Raw genomic sequence first — 22,650 nt, forward strand, 5'->3', positions numbered from 1 at the left:
AATAAATAAATAAAATTTTCTACATCAATATTCCTCTGCGCTATTTGGAAAAGCACAAACGTTAAGTGACGGCTAAGTTTTGGTTTGGACGTTGGTTTGAAAACATAACATTTGATACGTCTTATTTACTTATTTATCTACTAGCTTCTTTGTTTTAAAAAAAAAGAACAAGGTGTTCGTACACATTCTTCACCTTCAAGTTCACAGACACCTACACGTGTTTGGTACGGAAGGAGATAGTGGGAAAGGGGCAATCCAAGGTGGCTTTTACTTGGATAGCTGAGTGTGTGTATGTGTGTTTTGTCCTCTCTTACAGGGCTGTCTCCTCTTGGTGTGTGACTTCAAAAATACGCAAGCGAGACCTGAGTGTACGGCGCATGGGACCTCCCCCTCACTCTTAGGGCAGGTTGGCAGCCACAAGAATTTATAAAATGGACTTACCTTGGGGGGGTCATCCGTTTACTCAGTTTACTCAGGGTCTGGCATCACCTGCAGCCTTCATCACCAAGGTCCCCTTCAGCCCATCTGGTTGACCTCAAGAATTCACCATGGGGAAGGCGGTAAGGAAGCTTCTATTTTATTTTTTAAAGTTTCGTTTATTAAATTTTGCAAATTAAAAATATATATACTGCTCAAAAAAATGAAGGGAGCACTCAAATAACACATCCCAGATGTGAATGAATGAAATATTCTCATTGAATATTTTTTTTGCACAACTATTCCATTTGCACAACAGCATGTGAAATTGACTGTCAATCAATGTTGCTGCCTAAATGGAGAGTTTGATTTCACAGAAGTTTGATTTCTCAAAGTTATATTCTGTTTTTTAAGTGTTTGCTTTATTTTTTTTGAACAATGTACATCACAAAGGTTTTTACACAACTTTACTCATTTCCTTAGATTTCTTGTTGCGGGATGATATTTGTTTAATTACATTTTCATGTACTTTGGAAAATAGCTTGACCCCCCCTCCTCTCTATGGCAGCCCCTCAAGTATTGAAACACTTCTATCATGTCTCCCATGGTCCTTGTCTTCAGTAGACTAGCCTACCAAGTACTTGCAACTGTTCATCATATGTTTTAGCCTCAGGTCCCCTAAAGCTCTGGAGATATTGTTTTTTCCTTTTACCTGTAAATCTAGGGAGGCAAACGGTTTTTTAAAATATTTTTTTCTACATGGCACACCGCTGAACTGCTGATTCTGCTTGTGAATGGGGTTAGCATGCGATAAACCATAGAAGACATCTGGAATGAACGTCTCAGCAAAGCTAGTTTTTGTGGAGTTGATATTCGCAGGATCTAAAGTGTTAGGCTGTATTAACAAAGAGATAGAATCAAGATCATGTGAAGAGTAAATGCCACTTTATAATGCCTTGGTAAGACCATAATTGGAGTACTGCATCTGGTTTTGGTCGCCACGATATTAAAAAAAAGATGTTGAGACTCTAGAAAGATCAACAAAGATGATTAGGGGACTGGAGGCTAAAATATATGAAGAATGTTTGCAGGAATTGGGTATGTCATGTTTAATGAAAAGAAGGACTCCGGATGACATGATAGCTGTGTTTCAATATTCGAGGGACTAACACAAAGAAGAGGAGACCAACCTAATCTCCAAAGTACCTTAGGGTAGGACAAGAAGCAATGGAGGGAAATTAATCAAGGACAGAAGCAATCTAGAACTAAGGATATATTTCTTAAATTGGTCAGTGGAAATTGTAGGTGCTCTAACTGTGGAGGTTTTAAGAACAGATTGACAACCAGGTATGAGTTTTCTGACAGTGGAATGACTTCTTTCCAGAAGTTGGAGTTTTTAAGATTTGACAACCGTTTCTGGAATAGTGTAGGGTTTCCTATCTGAGCAAGGGGTTGGTCTATAAGACCTCCAGGGTCCCTTCCAACTATGTTATTCTGTTAAACAAAAATGACTGCACTCTTTAAGAAAAGCAAAAAGCATTTGGGAAATTTGGGGATTTTTTTCTGCCTAATCTATTACTGGAACTGTATTTTCGACACTATTCAATAGAGAGGAACAATTATTTCAGCCAAGCAATATTTCGGTCAAGTAAGATGTAGACAGATGTCACAGATCTGACAAAAGAAATAAACGGCCATGGTTTATTCAAACATTTCCTTACAAATTTCTCTGCCAATGAAGGAGAATAGTTATAGCTCAGGGTTGAAATGAGGGCTCCTGGGTGCTATCTGAGCTTCGTCATTATTAAGTTTTTTGCAGATGTTTCATTAACCAAACTAGGTTAACATCTAGTTGACTAACCACTAAAGACTTTTCTGCATGTGGATGCCAGACTTGATGTGTTCTTTTTACATTTTTTTTTTAATATAATATTTTTTTTAATTAAATTTTATTACAACAACAAAAATACTTAAAAGAAAACGTGCCCAACACCAATAAAACCCTGCCACCATTTAGGGGGTTAAATTATTTGCAATAAGTTTCTATTTCTTCCTTAGCTCCGGTTTACATTTCTTTACCTACAAAAAGTGATTGGAATTTATTTTTCACGTTGTCGTCATAAATTCTACTTAAGATATAATTTTTCACCTTATTCCATCGTGCCATCAGCTTCTCCATTTTATTTTCATCAAAGTTATTGGATCTTATTTCCATAATTTCGAAGTGGATGTGGTCCACCATGTACCAGTACCAATTCTGGATTGTCCATTGATTGCTGTCCTTCCACCCTAATACCACTACTGCTTGAGCGCTTTCCAAAGCTGCTGTTTTGATTTCTTTAAATTCTCGTAATTCCCCATATTTAACTAGTGTTGCTAATTCTTTCGTAATTATCCAATTAATGTTTAGCATATTATTTATTTCATTCTGTACTTCCTTCCAAAATTTTTGAACTTCAACACATTCCCAGAGCATATGCATAAAAACTCCTTTTATTTGGCAACCATGCCAGCAATTTCCTTTCCCTTTCCTCTGGAAGTGTGCTAGTTTTACTGGCGTGAAATACCAATTTGATGTGTTCTTTTGTGATATAGACTTTTATAGCTGAATTCAGAACAGGGCTACCATTATAATTCTTGCAATCTTCCAAAGGTGGATTAGTTAATTAATCAGCCGTTCATTAAATTTATATGAATTCTTTGATTGCTCTTTTTGTTTGTTATATCTTTCTTTAAACTAAGCTAAACACCCAAGTAATATTTGATATTTTTACCCTCAAATCCTGTTCTGTTTTTTCATACCATTCAAACGATTGCTAAATTATGGCACAGTTCACACAAAAAATAAAAAGCACAGGTTGGGTTTTTTTTATTGCTGTTTATAACTATTTACGATGGCTGTCGCCTGGATGTCCAACAGGCTCTATCCAAAGCCATTTCGTGATGAGAAGAATGAGGGCAGTGTTGTTGATGGGGTGTTATATCACGATCTGTCCATATAAAGCAGAGTTGATTCTGGTAAAATGGAGTCACTTCTTGACCAGGATACAAGTCACCATATTTCATTGAGAACCGCTGCTCCACTCTAGGGTTCTCCAGAATGAATTGTCAGCTCAATTATTTACAGTGAAATTTTTCATCCAAAATCCTGAGTCATTTTTCCATCCAATCATGTCTGATTCACGGAGGCTGCTTGGACAAGTTCCTGTAGTTTTCCTGGTAAAATTGCAGAAGTGGTTTGCCATTGCTTCCTTCCTAGGGCTGAGAGGAAGTAACTGGTCCAAGAGAGAAGGTAACTGCTTCAACCAGTCCGAGAGAAAGTAACTAGTCCAACTCATTTTAATTGCAACTGACTTTGTAGTTAAGGGGAAGGACTAAAACTTATGGTCTCCCGGTTTTCTAGCCTGGTAGATTTATTTATTATTTATTCATTTGTCCAATACACAAGTACATAGGAAGAAAATAGACATTTGATAATATAAAAAGGATGAAAGTGGGCTTAGAAGAGAGGATATATGACAGGAAGAGAATATATAAGATAGGTGAAAGAAAGGAAAGACAATTGGATAGGGGACGAAAGGCACTCCAGTGCACTTATGTACGCCCCTTACTGGCCTCTTAGGAACCTGGAGAGGTCAATCGTGGAGAGTCTGAGGGAGAAGTGTTGGGGGTTAGGGGTTGACATTATTGAGTCCAGCAATGAGTTCCACGCTTCGATAACTCGATTGTTGAAATCATATTTTTTACAGTCAAGTTTGGCGCGGTTCGTATTGAGTTTGAATTTGTTGTGTGCTCTTGTGTTGTTGCAGTTGAAGCTGAAGTAGTCATTGACTGGTAGGACATTGCCGCATATGATCTTGTGGGCAATACTCAAATCATGTTTTAGACGCCGTAGTTCTAGGCTTTCTAGGCCTAGGAATGTAAGTCTATTTTCGTAGGATATTCTGTTTCGAGTGGAGGAGTGAAGGGCTCTTCTGGTGAAATATCTTTGGACATTTTCAAGGGTGTTGATGTCTGAGACAGATGAGCAGTAGTCTAGGATGGGTCTGGCAAAAGTTTTGTAGGCTCTTGTGAGTAGAGTGAGATTGCCTGAGCAGAAGCTGCATAGGATCATGTTAACAACTCTAGAGGCTTTTTTGGCGATATAGTTGCAGTGGGCTTTAGCACTTAGGTCATTCGATATTAGTATTCCAGGGTCTTTTACTGAATATGGGTTAGCCGTGAGAGGTTGTTTATTCAGTTCCTATGTGCGGTTAGGATTCTTTTTGCCAATGTGGAGGGTAGAGCATTTGTTGGTTGATATTTGAAGTTGCCAGGTGTTAGACCAGTCTGAGACAAAGTCCAGGTCTTACTGGAGGGTGAGTGTATTATCAGTGGTGTTGAAAAGTTTCACATCGTCGGCAAAAAGAACACAGTTGCTTTCAATATGGTCACAGAGATCATTGATGTAGATAGATCTACATTGCTATAAAACACAAGATCAGGTTTAGCATAGCATTTATAATCTGAGTGCATGGTTAGCCAGGGTGGGGGTGCTCACCCAGCTATTGCTGGGGTAGAGAAGCTTAGTAAAGAATATGCAGGTAAGGAAATGGTAAATCAGATGCTCATGTGTTAGTTCTCATCTCTATCTTTACCTGTGGGTTGAGACCATCAAGAATTTGTACATTTAAACCAATAGGCATGTGTATATGTTTGTTTGCACATGTCGGGGTGGGTTTTCAATCCTTTCGCTGCCAGTTCGCTCAGGGCCATGCAGCAATTTAAAAAAATAACTTCTGCACATGCACAGAAGCAAAACCCAAGATTGTGGCACCCACGGACCACCGCCGACAGAATCGGCTCAGTTATGTCATCACTGGTTTACTAATGGTTCTAAAGAACTGGTTAGAACCGGCTAGAACACATATAGAGGAGAGGAGAGCAGAGAGGTAAAGAAAACAAACCAACATATCTATATATAAAAAAAGCAAAAATCACTCAGGCCATAATTATGAAATCTCCTGAACTGTAAAGCTTGCAAACTTTAAATTTGCCACGTATGTTCCTCTTGGCTTCTAAGAAAGGATTTTTTTTAAAATGACAACCAGAGCATTAGTATTTCTTATATTATTATTAACATGCTCTGATGCTAAGGAGTTCTACCCCCCCTCCCCACCTGAAAAGAAATCTGCTCCAAATGCAAAAACACAAACAGAGGAGAGGAGTTTCAGGTTCAGTTTTACTTTCACAACAGCAAGCAGGGGATAGGATGGGGAGGATTCTGTGAGGCAAGCCTGAGGGAGAGAATAGGAGGTGCCTCTGTGTGGTAAGCCTGAGGAAGAGAAGGGGAGAGGATAGGCAAGGCTATCTGTTGGGAAAGGCTGAGGGAAAGAAGAGGCTATAATAGAGGAGGCATCTGTGAGACAAGCGTGAGAGGGAGAAGGGGAGAGGATTCTGTGGGGGAAGGCTGAGGGAGAGAAAGGGATGGGATGTGGGAGATTCTGTGGGCTGAGGGAGAGAAGGGAATAGGATAGGGGAGGATTCCGTGGGGCAAGGCTGAGGGAGAGAAAGGGATGGGATGTGGGAGATTCTGTGGGCTGAGGGAGAGAAGGGGAGAGGATTCTGTGGGGGAAGGCTGAGGGAGAGAAAGGGATGGGATGGGGGGATTCTGTGGGCTGAGGGAGAGAAGGGAATAGGATAGGGGAGGATTCTGTGGGGCAAGGCTGAGGGAGAGAAAGGGATAGAATAAGAGACGTTTCTATGAGGCCAGCCTGAGGGAGAGAAGGGGAGAGGATTCTGTGGGGTAATCCTGAGGAGAGACAGGAAGAGGAGAGGCCGACCCATAACTACTCATTAATTTTCAAGCTGTGAGTGTCGATTTATCAAGCCCGATCACATAGTTCCGAGGTGAGGCACAGATATTTAGCTAGTAAAAGATAAAGCTGACGTTCTAGTTTTATAACGACAATGCCGTTTGATTTTTTTTTTTCCGTGATGCGCTACCCAGAATCCATTAGGATTATAAATCTTGTTAGACAAATCAAAGTGCAGAAGGAACAGCCAGGAAGCATCTCTGCCAAAAAGCACAACCTGTGCTGTTTCCAAAACTGCCAGATTTAAGATACACACACACACACACACACACACACACACGGGGGTGGGGGATGGGGGGAGAGAAAGAGGGGGGGGCAGGCAGGCCTGGCTCCAGTCATACCATTTGGCATAGCAAGAGGGCTTTTTCCTTTGATTTGCCGAAACTGGGCGAACAGCAAATCGTTTCATATTTTCTTTAGTATTAGTTTGCCATTATAGACAAAGAAAGGGGAATTTTCTACTCTGCTGATTATCTACTCTGATATCTTGGTGTGTCCTATGTACTGGATGGAATGTTTCCCCTTTTTTGACCCTGTCAAGAGACAACAGAATGTTTTATTTCAAGGAGGAAAAAACAGGCTACTAAATAACGTTGCAGCCCCCCGTGCTGCCCTCTTTCTCTCCTATTTGTCTTGTCAAGGTTGACTCAGCCTTCCATCCTTCCGAGGTGGGTAAAATGAAGACCCAGATTGCTGGGGGCAATAGGCTGACTCTGTAAAGCACTTAGAGAGGGCTGGGAAAGCGCTGTGAAATGGTATATGTGTCTATATGCTATTGCTAAGTGCTCTTGTCCCCAGTGCCAGGAGAGCAGAGTTGCTGATAAGGCTACAACCTTGAGACAAGGGTGGAAGGAGATTGTGTTTTGAACATTACAGCTATCAGCAAAAGAAATGGAAAAAGCTCTTTTTTTTTCCTTCACAAGATCCAGAAGGTCCAAAAGAGAGGAATAGTAATAATAGCAGCCCAGCCAGACAAAACACAGTGTAAAAAAAGATGGCCCTTAACAGGAAAAAAGAAGAAATTTCAAAGACAGTATTCTGCCGGGCTCTCTGGTAGACTCCTCCTGAAAATTCACAGGTACAAATTTCAGACACACACACGTTTGAAAATTCAAAACAATGTTCTTTATAATGAAAATTCCCTTAAACTAAGCCCTCTTTTGGTATAGCAAAGAGCACTGGTCTCCAAACAAACTGGTAATTGGTACAAGTCCCTTATCAGTTCTGTGATACTTAGCTTGCAGCTGTGAGGCAATTCACAGTCCTTCTTCTTTCACAAAGTGAAACACACTTTGCTCTGGTTTAGTTTCAAAGCCGGGAAAAATCAGCACACAAAAGGTCAAAGTCAGTAAAGCAGTCATGAAACACAACGATTAGATAATCCTCCTCAACGGCCAAACCCACAGGCTGCTATTTATAGCAGCCTCACTAATCACCACAGCCCCACCCAACCACAGGTGGCCTCATTTTCTTTGATAATAATCTCTCAATTGTTGCTGCCTATGCATCGCTCTCCGCATGCCTGGCTGTATCATTAACTCTTGTTCTGAATCCAAGGAGGAGCTAGATAATTGATCTCCTTCTGAGCTGTCTGCCGCACTCTCCTCCTCCCTGTCACTCATGTCTTCTTGGTCAGAGGAGCCTTCATCAGCAGATTCCACCAAGGGGGGGGGAAAACAGGCCTGCAGCATGTGGATGTCTCCCCCACATCCACAGTCCTTGGGACAAGAGCTGGGCCAGAGCTCACCACAACAGACAGGAGAATTAAGACAGAACAGGTTTAAAATAAATTGGCATATAAATACAATTAATAGATACATAAATAAATGAAATAAACATTGATGCCTGACAGTGTAGGGCATAGTACAGGAGTCTCCAAGCTGGCTGTGGAATTCTAGGAGTTGAAGACCACAAGTCTTAAAATTGCCAAGGTTGGAGACCCCTGGAATGTAGGCAATTGTAATAGAGTTGTAATAATAGCAATAGTATATTGAATAGTAGCGGTATACAATACAAAATTTATCATTGAAAAGTAACATGTCTTAGTAATTATAGTAGTACTGATAATAGAAATAGCAATAGAAGAGAATATAGGGAGAATTCACATGTCACTTTGATATGTTTTTACAAAACAAAACATCTCTCCAACCCTTACAAGGAGATGTATTACAGAGTAAGAGTTGGAAGACCTTGGAAGTCTTCTATTCCACCCCACCTTGTTGCTTAGGCAGGAAACTTTATACCACTTCAGACAAATGGTTACCTAACCTCTTCTTAACAACTTCCAGTGTTGGAGCATTCACAACTTCTGGAGGCAAGTTGTTCCATGGATTAATTGTTCTAATCATCAGGAAATTTCTCCTTAGTTCTAGGTTGCTTCTTGATTAATTGTTTATGTTTATGTTTATTTAGATTTGTATGCCGCCCCTCTCCGCCCGACCACACTGCTCACCCATTTTTGCTTCTTGTTCTACCCTCCAGGTGCTTGACTCCCTCTTCTTATTGGCTACTTCTGAGATATTGGAACACTGCTCTCATGTCTCTCTTAATCCTTCTTTTCATTAAACTAGCCATGCCCAGTTCCTGCAACTATTCTTTATATATGTTAGCCTCGTGTAAAAAGCTTTCAGTTCAAGGTTTAGTCCACTTGACTTATTTATTTTATTTATTTATTTATTCATTCATTTGTCCAATACGCAATACATATGGAAGAGAATAGACATGAAGTAATATATATAAAGATAATATGTAAAAATAGAGGAGAAGATATATGAAAGGAAGAAAATATATATGATATAAGAGATAAAGGAAAGACAATTGGACAGGGGACGAAAGGCACACTAGTGCACTTTGACCTCTTAGGAACCTGGAGAGGTCACTCGTGGAGAGTCTAAGGGAGAAATGTTGGGGGTTGGGAGTTGACACTATTGAGTCCGGTAATGAGTTCCACGCTTCGACAACTCGATTGTTAAAGTCATATTTTTTATAGTCAAGTTTGGAGCGGTTAATATTAAGTTTGAATCTGTTGCATGCTCTTGTGTTGTTGCGGTTGAAGCTGAAGTAGTCATTGACCGGTAGGACGTTGCAGCATATGATCTTGTGGGCAATACTCAAATCGTGTTTTAGGCGCCGTAGTTCTAGGCTTTCTAGGCCCAGGATTGTTAGTCTATTTTCGTAGGATATTCTGTTTCGAGTGGAGGAGTGAAGGGCTCTTCTGGTGAAATATCTTTGGACATTTTCAAGGGTGTTGATGTCTGAGATGTGGTATGGGTTCCAGACAGATGAGCAGTAGTCTAGGATGGGTCTGGCAAAAGTTTTGTAGGCTCTTGTGAGTAGTGTGACATATATGTTAGCCTCGTGTAAAAAGCTTTCAGTTCAAGGTTTAGTCCACTTGACTTTGGGTAAAACAAATGTTTAAAAAAAAATTCCATGACAATGCCCTAGGGAGTAAAAGTAAACTAATATGTATAGAGAGTGACTCCTTATTTATCCAGTGGGGAAAGGAATTTGAACATTCATTTTCACATAGTCATTGCCAATCCATTTGTCAGTGGGCAAAGCGCAGAAGGTTAGGGCAGGTGAATGTCTGGTCTCCAGAAACCACCTGGATATCAACTTTGCATAAGAAGAATGCAGTATTGTTAGTTCACATGTACAATCAAGTAACTGGTTCGACTCATGTGACCAACCTGATATCAGAAATATCTCAAAATTCAGGGAACTGCCATTTGTTCCCATTTTCCATTTGACCAAGAGGAAAACGCCCAAAATACCACTCTGTTCAGTTTCACATCTTTTTTTTTAAGTTTTATTTTTTTATTTTTCTCCACCCTACATCAAATAATTACATCGGTATAAACAATGAAGGGCTCCACCAGGGTTGGGATACTGCCTGGACAGGGGGTGGGGGGAACACAGTGGGGTAGTGAAAATGGAGCTCCACCCCAGAGCCCCCAATTTGCACTGAAAGATGTTGAAAGAAAATCCAGGGCGTCCTGCATCAACAACGCCCACAGTGTGGTGGTAAAAATTTTGGTAGCCCCTCACTTAGCTCCACTTACCTTTTCCTACCAGTACTAGGGAAGTAAAATTGCAGAGTGAAATTAGAAACATAGAAACATAGAAGACTGAGGGCAGAAAAAGACCTCATGGTCCATCTAGTCTGCCCTTATACTATTTCCTGTATTTTATCTTACAATGGATATATGTTTATCCCAGGCATGTTTAAATTCAATTACTGTGGATTTACCAACCACGTCTGCTGGAAGTTGGTTCCAAGGATCTACTACTCTTTCAGTAAAATAATATTTTCTCATGTTGCTTTTTAACTTTCCCCCAACTAACTTCAGATTGTGTCCCCTTGTTCTTGTGCTCACTTTCCTATTAAAAACACTTCCCTCCTGGACCTTATTTAACCCTTTAACATATTTAAATGTTTCGATCATGTCCCCCCTTTTCCTTCTGTCCTCCAGACTATACAGATTGAGTTCATGAAGTCTTTCCTGATACGTTTTATGCTTAAGACCTTCCACCATTCTTGTAGCCCGTCTTTGGACCCGTTCAATTTTGTCAATATCTTTTTGTAGGTGAGGTCTCCAGAACTGGACACAGTACTCCAAATGGGGTCTCACCAGCGCTCTATATAAGGGGATCACAATCTCCCTCTTCCTGCTTGTTCTACCTCTAGCTATGCAGCCAAGCATCCTACTTGCTTTTCCTACCGCCCGACCACACTGCTCACCCATTTTGAGACTGTCAGAAATCACGACCCCTAAATCCTTCTCTTCTAAAGTTTTTGCTAACACAGAACTGCCAATGCAGTTCTGTGGGCACAAATTGGATTGTTTTTGATAAACGATTTGATAAAGATAATTTTATTGGAGCAAACTTGTCAAGCACCAGGGTTCTAAGGCAGTCCCCAGACCTATGAGGGTGTCAAACTAGGCAAGATGGCAGTTGCAACCAACAACTAACCCTTTTTGATACTCACACACACATGTTCCACTGTAAACATCACACTTCACACTAGCCATTTGGCTTCAAATCTGTTCTGCTTTCCAGAGGTGGGTTTTAAAAATGCTCAAATATCATAACGCTTTAAATCCTAATAATGAACGAAGCTATTCGAAGTTACAAACTTGTTTCTCTTCGTCTTTTTTGTCCTGCTAGGAGAAGTATGATATGTACTCGGTGGAGATGGAGAAATACGATGGGGAAATGGACGTGAAGATTAAGAAGAAGAAAAACAAAGGGTTGAAGAAAAAAGAAAAGTTGGAGAATATGAAGAAAGAGATGGATGTGGTAAGCCATAGGACCAGAATGGAAAAACAAATTTTCTCTACTGCTTTAGACATTGTCATCTCCATAGCTTGAAATAGGCAGTTTGCCCATGAATAATTTAACAGTGGATTATTGAACTAACCCAGTTTGCCTAACACACTTAAACATAAAACTAATCATATTACACCAGGATAAACCTAATTATTTGTGCTGAAAGTTGACGTATCCTATTTATAACTTTTTTAGCTGGCTTCAGACAAGCAAAGTTAATTGGGAAAGCCAGATTCACTTAGCATAGATATTAGAAATAGCTTTATTTTGTTAATTTTATAGGTAATAATTATATAATTATTCAAATTATTAAGATTGATTTTATAAGTTATGAGTGAATTTCTTTTTCTGTACTAAAAAGACTTCTAAAGTAAGTGGGGTAACAGCAACCCCAAATAGATGTTAAATGTATGTACGTCTTGTTTGTCTTTTTTATGGAAAATTTAATAAAGATATTTTTTTAAAAAATGATTCTCTTAACAACGGCACTAATTCAAATAACATGGTTGTAAAATCAGGGATGATCTACTAAGCCTAGCAACAAACATTCTGGGTCCAGTTGTGCAATACAACAATGCACAAATTTGCCACAAATGTTCATAATGTTAATAATAATAATAATAATAATAATAATAATAATAATAATAATAACAACAACAACAGCAATAACAATAATAAATGCAACGACTCTGGCATAAGCCAGTGAAAGTGATCCCAGTGGTCCTTGGCACACTGGACGCAGTGCCAAAGGATCTCAGTGGACATTTGAAAACCATTGGAGTTGACAAAATCTCCATCTGTCAATTGCAAAAGGCCGCTTTACTGGGATCGGTAAATATAATTCGCCACTACTAATAATAATGATGATGATGATGATAATAATAATAACAACAACAAAAACAACAACAATAATAATAATAATAATAAAACAACAACAGAGTTGGAAGGGACCTTGGAGGTCTTCTAGTCCAACCTCCCGCTTAGGCAGGAAACCCTACACCATTTCAGACAAATGGTTATCCAACATCTTAAAAACTTTCAGTGCTGGAGCATTCACAACTTCTGAAGGCAAGCTGTTCCACTGATTAACTGTTCTGAGGGTCAGGACAGTTCTAAGTTACTTCTCTCCTTAATTAGTTTCCACCCATTGCCCTTGGTTGCTTTGGAGAATAGCTTGACTCCGTCTTCTTTGTGGCAGCCCTGAAATATTGGAACACTGCTATCATGTCTCCCCTAAGTGTTAAGCATATCCACTTTTAGTTAAAAAAAAGAATTACATTTTGATGTGAGAGACCAGCCAAACAGAAAAATTCTCCATCCATAAATGTTCTGCCAGCGTGTTTCAACTGCCCGTAATTACAGGGTAATTAGTCCAGGAAGACACACACCACACGATAAAAGGAAAACCCAAAAGTTTTTATAAACAGAAAAACAGAAACAGCTCCCTTTTTAAATGTCAAAGGGATTTTCTGGTACACACAAGGCACAGGTTAAATGCAGTCCAATTGCTCACCCAATAACTGGGAAATTGAGTCCAATTCTAAAGTCCAGAGAGTCCACACACAATCTTGAACAGCACAAAAACCACAATCTTGATGAAACAATGAATCAGATAAACTGCCATGAGGCTAAAACACCAGGCTGCACTTTTATCTGTAGCACTAATTACTGGAGCCCCACCCAACCACAGGTGGCCTCATTTTCTCTTGGAATAATCCTTCAGTTGTTGTCTCCTATGCATCACTCTACGCATGCGTGGACGTGTCATTAATTCTTATTCAGAATCCAGGGATGATACAGATGATTGATCTCCTCCTGGGCTGTCTGCCAAACTCCCCTCTTCCCTGTCACTCATGCTTCCTTGGTCAGAGGAGACTTCGTCGGCAGATTCTACTGGGGGCAAAACAGGCCTGCGGCATGTGGATGTCTCCCCCACCTCCACCTCCACATTCCTTGGGGCAGGAGTTGGGTCAGAGCTAACCACAACACATAAAACACATTCGTAATCTATGAACCCAAGTTCAGCATTATGGCATTGATCTTCTCCTGGGCTGTCTGCCAAACTCCCCTCTTCCCTGTCACTCACACTTCCTTGGTCAGAGGAGGCTTCGTCGTCAGATTCCATCGGGAGCAAAACAGGCCTGGGGCATGTGGATGTTTCCCTCACATCCACCTGTACATTCCTTGGGGCAGGAGCTGGGCCAGAGCTAACCACAACACATAAAACACATTCGTAATCTATGAACCCAAGTTCAGCATTATGGCATTATTCTCTTTCTCCTATGAACAATAAGTGACACAACTCAATGATCTCATATGGCTGTAATTGATTTAATGAGGGGCACTTTATCCCCATAAACCCTCCCCTTAAGCTCCTTCGGAATTTAGACTCCAGACATTAAATATAATCAATAACTGACACTAAAGGAAATTTGCATTCAAAGTTCTACTCAGAAGAGCCGTGTACAGCATTCGGCACACAAAATCAAGCAAAGTCACAACTCACAAGCAGGAAGAATTGAAACATCCTTTTATTTCTCAGCCTGCAAACCATTTGAAACTATGGAGTACATTTAATGTAATGTTATTGGTCTCAAGGGAAGGAATTCTTCTCCAAAACAAAATGTAATTTTCTCAGTGAAACTTGTTTTTTTCCACTAGTTTTTTGAGAAGCAACTTCGGTACCTCTAAAAGTATCATTCCTCAGAAAATTTCAGCAAAACAATAAAGCCATGCTTTCAGAACCTTGTTTATGCGAAACATAGAAACAGAGAGGATTGATGGCAGGAAAAGACCGCATGGTCCATCTATACTATTCTGCCTTTATACTATTTCCTGTATATTTTATCTTAGGATGGATATATGTTCATCCCAGGCGTGTTACTGTGGATTTACCAACCACATCTGCTGGAAGTTTGTTCCAAGCATCTACTACTCTTTCAGTAAAATAATACTTTCTCACGTTGCTTCTGATCTTTCCCCCAACTAACCTCAGATTGTGCCCTTGTTCTTGTGTTCACTTTCCTATTAAAAACGCTTCCCCCTCCTGAACCTTATTTAACTTTTTAACATATTTAAATGTTTCGATCATGTCCCCCCCACCTTTCCCTTCTGTCCTCCAGACTATACAGATTGAGTTCATTAAGTCTTTCCTGATAAGTTTTATGCTTAAGTTTATAGCATTAATTTTGTGAGTTTATCTCTTCTTCTTTTTTTGAAAATTGATTTAAAATATATATACATATACACATTTACAAAACGTAACAAAAGGGAAAATTAAAAAAACAAAAAACAAAACGAAATGAAACAAAACACATACAGACAAAAATAATAATAATTATAATAATAGTAATAGTTAATTAATTATTTAAATACAATAAACAATGTTAACTATAACAATAAACAAACAATATAGTATATATCATTTACATTCTCTTGTGAGGAGGAAAAACATAAACCGTCTTCCCTGATATCAAATTATTTTCTGGTGAAAAATACAATCGGTATATACTGTTATTTCTTTTGGTTATCAATATCTTTTTTTTTAATTGTTATTATTTTCTTAGCAGCTTTCATACTCTCTTACTTAATTAATTTAATTTCATACAAATTTTATTCAAAAAATCGCTGTATATATATATCATATTTAATCTATTATATCAAAAAAGTAAAAAAAGGTATTGCTATTGTATTTTAATTTGAGTTTTTATTTCTTCTTTTAAACCAATCATAAAAGTAATTCCATGTTTTATAGTAATCGGAGTCTTCCTTGTCTTTTAATTTAAAAGTTAAAGCATCAGATTCTGCACAATCTAAGATTTTTTTAAGTATTAATGCATCGTCAGGAGGTTTGGGTTGTTTGTGAGTTTATCTCATTAACCTGAAGAAATATTTGTGGACTGTGCTGATGGGTTTATAGAACAGCATAGAACACAGAACGAGGAGCCATGTTCAAACGACAACATCTTTCCATCCTCTGAAATCATATTCTAATCTTGGGTCTCTCCTCCTTTCAGGATGATCACCAGCTGTCCATAGAGGAGTTGGAGATGAAATATAGTACCAACGTCAAGAAGGTGAAGTCCTTTGACAAAAAGGGTATTAGCAGCAAGCTAAGAGAACACGTGTTTTCATAGCTCATCATAATGCTTTCTGCAGCCTTGGGTATTTGTTTGCCATCTAGTGTTTGAAAGGAAGTGATTACGTGGGGGATAAGGTTGCCCTAAATTGAAAGCCCAATTCATTGTATCCATGATAGGCAATCCTCTAGGAATCAGAGGCGTGACTGGTTTATTATCATTGTATATTAGAAAACCATCTTTCGGCTGTGGCGAGGGGGGCGTTTGCCCAGGTTCGCCTGGTGCAACAGTTCCGGCCCTATTTGGATCGGGAGTCACTGCTCACAGTCACTCATGCCCTCATCACCTCGAGGCTCGACTACTGTAACGCTCTCTACATGGGGCTACCTTTGAAGAGTGTTCGGAAATTTCAGATCGTGCAGAATGCAGCTGCGAGAGCAATCATGGGCTTCCCTAGGTATGCTCATGTTACACTAACACTCCGCAGTCTGCATTGGTTGCCGATCAGTTTCCAGTCACAATTCAATGTGTTGGTTATGACCTATAAAGCCCTTCATGGCATGCGGGCCAGAATATCTCCGAGACCGCCTTCTGCTGCACGAGTCGCAGCGACTGGTTAGGTCCCACAGAGTTGGCCTTCTCCAGGTCCCGTCGACTAAACAATGTCATCTGGCGGGACCCAGGGGAAGAGCCTTCTCTGTGGTGGCCCCGACCCTTTGGAACCAGCTCCCCCCGGAGATTAGAATTTCCCCCACCCTCCTTGTCTTTCATAAACTTCTTAAAACCCACCTCTGCCGCCAGGCATGGGGGAACTGAGACATCTCCCCCGGGCCTATACAGTTTATGCATGGTATGTTGTGTGTATGTTTTCTTTTAATAAGGGGTTTTTAGTGACTTTTAATTATTAGATTTGTTATATACTGTGTTATTACTGTTGTGAGCTGCTCTGAGTCTATGGAGATGGGCGGCATATAAATCTAATAAATTGAATTGAATTGGCCTCCTCCTCTATCTGCTTTCCAGGGTCTGACCAACACAATGGCAGGAGAGATTCTCCTTCGTGATGGCCCCAATGAATTAAAGCCCCCCAAAGGCACTCCGGAGTATGTGAAGTTTGCGCGTCAGCTGGCTGGGGGTCTGCAGTGCCTGATGTGGGTGGCCGCTGCCATCTGTCTCATTGCCTTTGGTATCCAGATGGGCCAAGGTGATCTTACCAGTGCAGACAATGTAAGTGCCCATAGCAGATTTGAGGCAACGAAGGGCTGCAATATATTTTATTACCAAATTGCGGGCATGGCTTATTTTGCAGGTGTGTCTTGCTGGCCATGTGACCAGGTGGGAGTGGCTTGACAATCATGTGACATGAGGGTGGCTTAAAGGTCATGTGACTGCTTTAAGGTCCCACAGAGTTGGCCTTCTCCGGGTCCCGTCGACCAAACAATGTCGTTTGGCGGGCCTCAGGGCAAGAGCTTTCTCTGTGGCGGCGCCGGCCCTCTGGAATCAACTCCCCCCGGAGATTAGAACAGCCCCCACCCTCCTTGTCTTTCACAAGTTACTCAAGACCCACCTATATCACCAGGCATGGGAGAACTAAGACATCTCCCCCAGGCTTTCTTATATTTTATGTTTGGTATGTATGTGTTGTATGGTTTTTAACAGTTGGGATTTTTTATATAATTTTTAAGATTGGATTTGTTCCATTGTTATACTGTTTTTATTACTGTTGTGAGCCGGAGAGGGGCGGCACACAAATATTATTATTATTATTATTATTATTATTATTATTATTATTATTATTATTATTATTCTTTAAAGGTGGCCAACTTAAAGTCACTCACATCATGGGTTAGGGTTAGGGTGCCTGGCCTCTTCTCGCCTCAAAGAGATACAATTTCCCTATCTATTGACTATTACTGAACATCCAAAATATACTATTTAATTCTATGTATCTATGCCATATGTGTACGTACATATTACACACAGACAGACAAAAATATACATGATCTACTATATCTACTGTCTACTACACATGCACAGCTCTTCTAAAATCATACATATTCAACCTCATTTACTGCGATAGGAAAAACATACTCCGAGCCCAGAAGGGAAAAAAAGAAAAAAAAATCAATGTTTTTTCTACCGGTTCTGCATACCTGACCAGAATTTTTCTACCAGTTCTGCGTACCTGACCGTACCCAGCGAACCCCATCACTGATTTGAGGGTCAGCGCGATGAGAGATGCAATAGGACTGGGCACCCCCAAATTTCTCCCCATCTCCAACCCACACAAGACAGAAGGAAAAGGGGGGACATGATCAAAACATTTAAATATGTTAAAGGGTTAAATAGGGTTCAGGAGGGAAGTGTTTTTAACAGGAAAGTGAACACAAGAACAAGGGGACACAATCTGAAGTTAGTTGGGGGAAAGATCAAAGGCAACATGAGAAAAAATTATTTTACTGAAAGAGTAGTAGATCCTTGGAACAAACTTCCAGCAGATGTGGTTGGTAAATCCACAATAACTGAATTTAAACATGCCTGGGATAAACATATATCCATTGTAAGATAAAATACAGGAAATAGTATAAGGGCAGACTAGATGGACCATGAGGTCTTTTTCTGCCGTCAGTCTTCTATGTTTCTACAAAAGACCCCTAAGGAGGAGACTCCTTGCAGCAACACAAACGTTCATTGCACATATCTGGCCGAGGACCCCTGATTTAGTATAATATAAAACATGCAAATAATTTTCCTGCGGACCATCAAAATTTTCTCCCAGTCTAACAGTGGTCCACAGACCACCAGTTGGTGACCGCAGTTCTAAGGCACCTTCTCTTCCTTTAGCAAACACCAACAGTTCTAGCTACATCGTTATTAAGCAAGAAGAGAGATGGATTTAAACAAGCCCTTTCTCTTGAACTGCTTTTCTAGGGAATACCAATCTTTTCTTAAAAAGTGTTAATTGCAGGTTAACAAACTCAGCTGTGACCTTAATTGATTTATTAGACACCCCCTCCCCAGCTCACAGCTGTTCCATGAAACTCAATCAGTTTCACACCTGCAGCTTTTATACTCAAGTGTAAATTGGCATATTGGCCGACAAATGAATATTCACTACTGTTTCTTTTTGAGAATTATTACTGTTTGAGAATGGTTGCTAAAAAAAGTACAGTGATACCTTGTCTTGCAAACTTAATTGGTTCTGGGATGAGGTTCTTAAGGTGCAAAGTTTGTAAGACGAAACAATGTTTCCCATAGGAATCAATGGAAAAACGATTAATGCGTGCAAGGCCAAAATTCACCCCTTTTGCCAGCCGAAGCGCCTGTTTTTGTGCTGCTGGGATTTCCCTGGGGCTCCCCTCCATGGGATCCCCCACCTCCAGACTTCTGTGTTTTTGCGATGCTGCAGGGGAATCCCAGCATCGCAAAAACAAACACTTCGCTGGCAACGGAAGTCCGGAGGTGGGGTTTCCCATGGAGGAGAGCCTCAGGGGAATCCCAGCAGCGCAAAAACGGGTGCTTCGCTGGCAACGGGAGTCTGGAGGCAGCACATCCCAGTGGCGGTGGTGGGTTTGTAAGGTGAAAATAGTTTGTAAGAAGAGGCAAAAAAATCTTAAACCCCGGGTTTGTATCTCGAAAAGTTTGTGTGATGAGGCGTTTGTAAGATGAGCTATCACTGTAGATGTATAATAAATGTGAAGTCTGCTAGGATTAATTATAGCCATGAAGCTGTAACTACACAAGTACCAGCATATATATATTTTCCGTCTTTTTTAGTTATACTTGGCCGTTGCTCTGATCGCTGTTGTGGTTGTGACTGGCTGCTTTGGTTACTATCAAGAGTTTAAAAGTACAAACATCATTGCAAGTTTCAAGAATCTTGTGCCACAGGTAAAAATGGCTTCGAGTATCCTCCCTGCATCTAAAAAAAAATCAAATTTTTTTGACCACCTGGAGCAGGGATCTCCAACCTAGGCAACTCGGAGAAGCTGGCTGTGGAATTTTGGGAGTTGAAGTCCACAAGTCTTAAAGTTGCCACAGATTGGAGACTTCTGAGCTGGGGTTTTGCCTTGTTTTGCTTTGGGGGTTATTTTAATGGAAGGAAAGAATATTGGAAGTCCAAATCCAGGTTGGTTTCTTCTCTTCTTCCCAAACACAGCAAGCCACAGTGATTCGGGATGGTGACAAGTTCCAGATCAATGCTAATCAGCTGGTCGTGGGTGACTTGGTGGAGATCAAAGGGGGAGACCGAGTCCCAGCAGACATCAGGATCATCAGTGGTCAAGGATGCAAGGTACCTGTTGTGGTTAGCTCTGGCCCAGCTCCTGCCCCAAGGAATGTGGAGGTGGAGGTAGGGGAGACATCTACATGCCGCAGGCCTGTTTTGCTCCCAGTAGAATCTGCCGAAGAAGTCTCCTCTGACCAAGGAAGTGTGAGTGACAGGGAAGAGGGGAGTTTGGCAGACAGCCCAGGAGGAGATCAGTCATCTGTATCATCCCTGGATTCTGAACAAGAATTAATGACACATCCACACATGCATAGAGTGATGCATAGGAGACAACAACTGAAGGATTATTACAAGAGAAAATGAGGCCACCTGTGGTTGGGTGGGGCTGCTGTAATTAGTGCTACAGATAAAAGTGCAGCCTGGTGTTTTAGCCTCATGGCAGTTTATCTGATTCATTGTTTCGTCAAGATCGTGGTTTTTGCTGTTCAGGATTGAATGTGTGGACTCTCTGGACTTTAGAATTGGACTCAATTTCCCAGTTATTGGGTGAGCAATTGGACTGTATTTAACCTGTGCCTTGTGTGTACCAGAAAATCCCTTAAAAAGGGAGCTGTTTCTGTTTTTTTTGTTTATAAAACCTTTTGGGGTTTCCTTTTATCGTGTAGTGTGTGTCTTCCTGGACTAATTACCCTGTAATTACGGGCAGTTGAGACACACCGGCAGAACAGTACCTAAATCAGAAAGAAGGTTGTTCTGATAAATGTGACCTCATCTTCTCTCCACTTCAGGAAGTTTGCTTTTCCCATACTCTGTTGCAGAAAGATTATAAAGTTGGGCTCATTTGTTTCACTGGAAGAATGAAAGCAACTAGCAATTCAAAACCATATTCATTTCTAAGTAAATACTTAATCTATTTCCAGGTCTGTTGACCTTAAATCCCAGAACTCCACAGCCAGAATGGTCATGAAAGACAATCGGTGGATTTGAAGTCTACATACTGTATTTCTCAGAGTATAAGACTCACCTGAGTATAAGATACAGGTTAATTTGGGGGGGAGGAAAATAGGGGTGGAGGAATCTATCTACAAGGTAAAGACTCATGGTAAAGACTGATAAGCATCTTTTAGTGTTGTGTAGCACTAGCCTATTCATCTGGTTAGCATCCTTAGTCTGTTCAGCTTCAGCACATTATTTTTATCCCCTGGTTAGGGCTGAAAAAACCTTCTTCAGAGGGAGGAGGAAGCTGGGAAAATCATTAACACCTAGTTAGGGCTGGGGGGAAAAGCTTCGAAAAAGCTACATTCGAAGTATAAGACGCACCCAAATTTTCAACCTTTTTTAGGGAGGAAAAAGGTGCATCTTACGGTACTAGGAAGTTATCAAGATCAGGAAACACTGACTTAATTATGCAGATCAATGCAAAGCTCAAAAATGTTTCCAATCTGGGGAGAGAAACATGTTCCCATCTTCTGCACATACAGATGGTTTAATAATGTAAGAAAGAAAATGGACGATACAAATTTCGGAGTTGAAAATTGTCCAGCCACAAGCAAATTGTCTCCATACCGAGAGTTGTGCCTATAGAGTTTCGTGGAATTATGGCAGAGTGCACATAGTAAACTTCCTTCCTTCCTTCCTTTTTTTCTTCCTTCCTTCCTTCCTTCCTTTCCTTCCTTCCTTCCCTCCTTCTTTTCTTCCTTCCTTCCTACCTTCCTTCCTTCCTTTTTTCTTCCTTCCTTCCTTTCCTTCCTTCCTTCCTTCCTTCCCTCCTTCTTTTCTTCCTTCCTTCCTACCTTCCTTTTTTTCTTCCTTCCTTCCTTCCTTCTTTTCTTCCTTTCTTCCTTTCCTTGCTTCCTTCCTTTCCTTCCTTCCTTCATTCCTTCCTTCTTTTCTTCCTTTCTTCCTTCCTTCCTTCCTTTCTTACACTTTCTTTCTTTCTTTCTTTCTTCCCTCCTTTGTTCTAGGTGGATAATTCATCTTTGACAGGGGAATCTGAACCTCAAAACCGTACCCCAGAATGCACCCACGACAACCCTTTAGAAACAAGGAACATCGCCTTCTTCTCAACCATGTGCTTAGAAGGTAGGAAGATCTGGGTTTTTGGAAGGGGAGACATTGGTTGACGTCTGGCAGCATCTAGCTCTTCCCTTCTTCTTCATCAGGAACTGCCACTGGTATTATCATCAACACCGGGGACCGCACCATCATTGGGCGCATCGCCAGCCTGGCTTCGGGAGTGGAGAATGAGAAGACGCCCATTGCTATCGAGATTGAGCATTTTGTGGACATCATAGCCGGCTTGGCCATTTTCTTTGGCGCCACTTTCTTCGTTGTTGCCATGGTGATCGGCTACCAATTCCTCAAGGCCATGGTCTTTTTCATGGCCATCGTGGTGGCTTATGTCCCTGAAGGTCTTCTAGCAACGGTTACGGTAATTATTGCCACACAAGCAGTTTGAGCTCTTTCCGAATACTTTTCCCCAGTTTTTTTTTCATAACATTTTCACACGTTGCTTTGTATAGGATAGGATAGTCGTTTACATAAACATAACATAGAAAGTAATGATAAAAGAAGACAATAGGACAGGACAGGTAGGCACCACCTTCGGGACCGCCTTCTGCCGCACGAATCCCAGCGACCAATTAGGTCCCACAGAGTGGGCCTTCCCCGGGTCCCGTCAACTAAACAATGTCATTTGGCAGGGCCCAGGGGAAGAGCCTTCTCTGTGGCGGCCCCAGCA

The 22,650-nt window shown here is 40.7% G+C and overlaps 1 protein-coding gene across 1 annotated transcript in view; it reads left to right on the top strand.

Moving 5' to 3' along the window:
* Nucleotides 1-521: 521 nt before the first annotated feature.
* Nucleotides 522-22,650, top strand: part of ATP4A (ATPase H+/K+ transporting subunit alpha) — a 58,970-nt gene continuing 36,841 nt past the window's right edge. Inside the window, exons 1-8 of the mRNA XM_070763962.1 lie at nt 522-560; nt 11,442-11,573; nt 15,620-15,679; nt 16,706-16,909; nt 19,460-19,573; nt 19,842-19,976; nt 21,875-21,992; nt 22,073-22,341. Of these exons, the coding sequence (XP_070620063.1) occupies nt 549-560; nt 11,442-11,573; nt 15,620-15,679; nt 16,706-16,909; nt 19,460-19,573; nt 19,842-19,976; nt 21,875-21,992; nt 22,073-22,341 (1,044 nt within the window). The 5' untranslated portion in view covers nt 522-548. The remainder of the gene's footprint in view (nt 561-11,441; nt 11,574-15,619; nt 15,680-16,705; nt 16,910-19,459; nt 19,574-19,841; nt 19,977-21,874; nt 21,993-22,072; nt 22,342-22,650) is intronic.

This window comes from Erythrolamprus reginae, chromosome 11, assembly GCF_031021105.1.
Source record: "Erythrolamprus reginae isolate rEryReg1 chromosome 11, rEryReg1.hap1, whole genome shotgun sequence".
Lineage (NCBI taxonomy): Eukaryota > Metazoa > Chordata > Lepidosauria > Squamata > Dipsadidae > Erythrolamprus > Erythrolamprus reginae.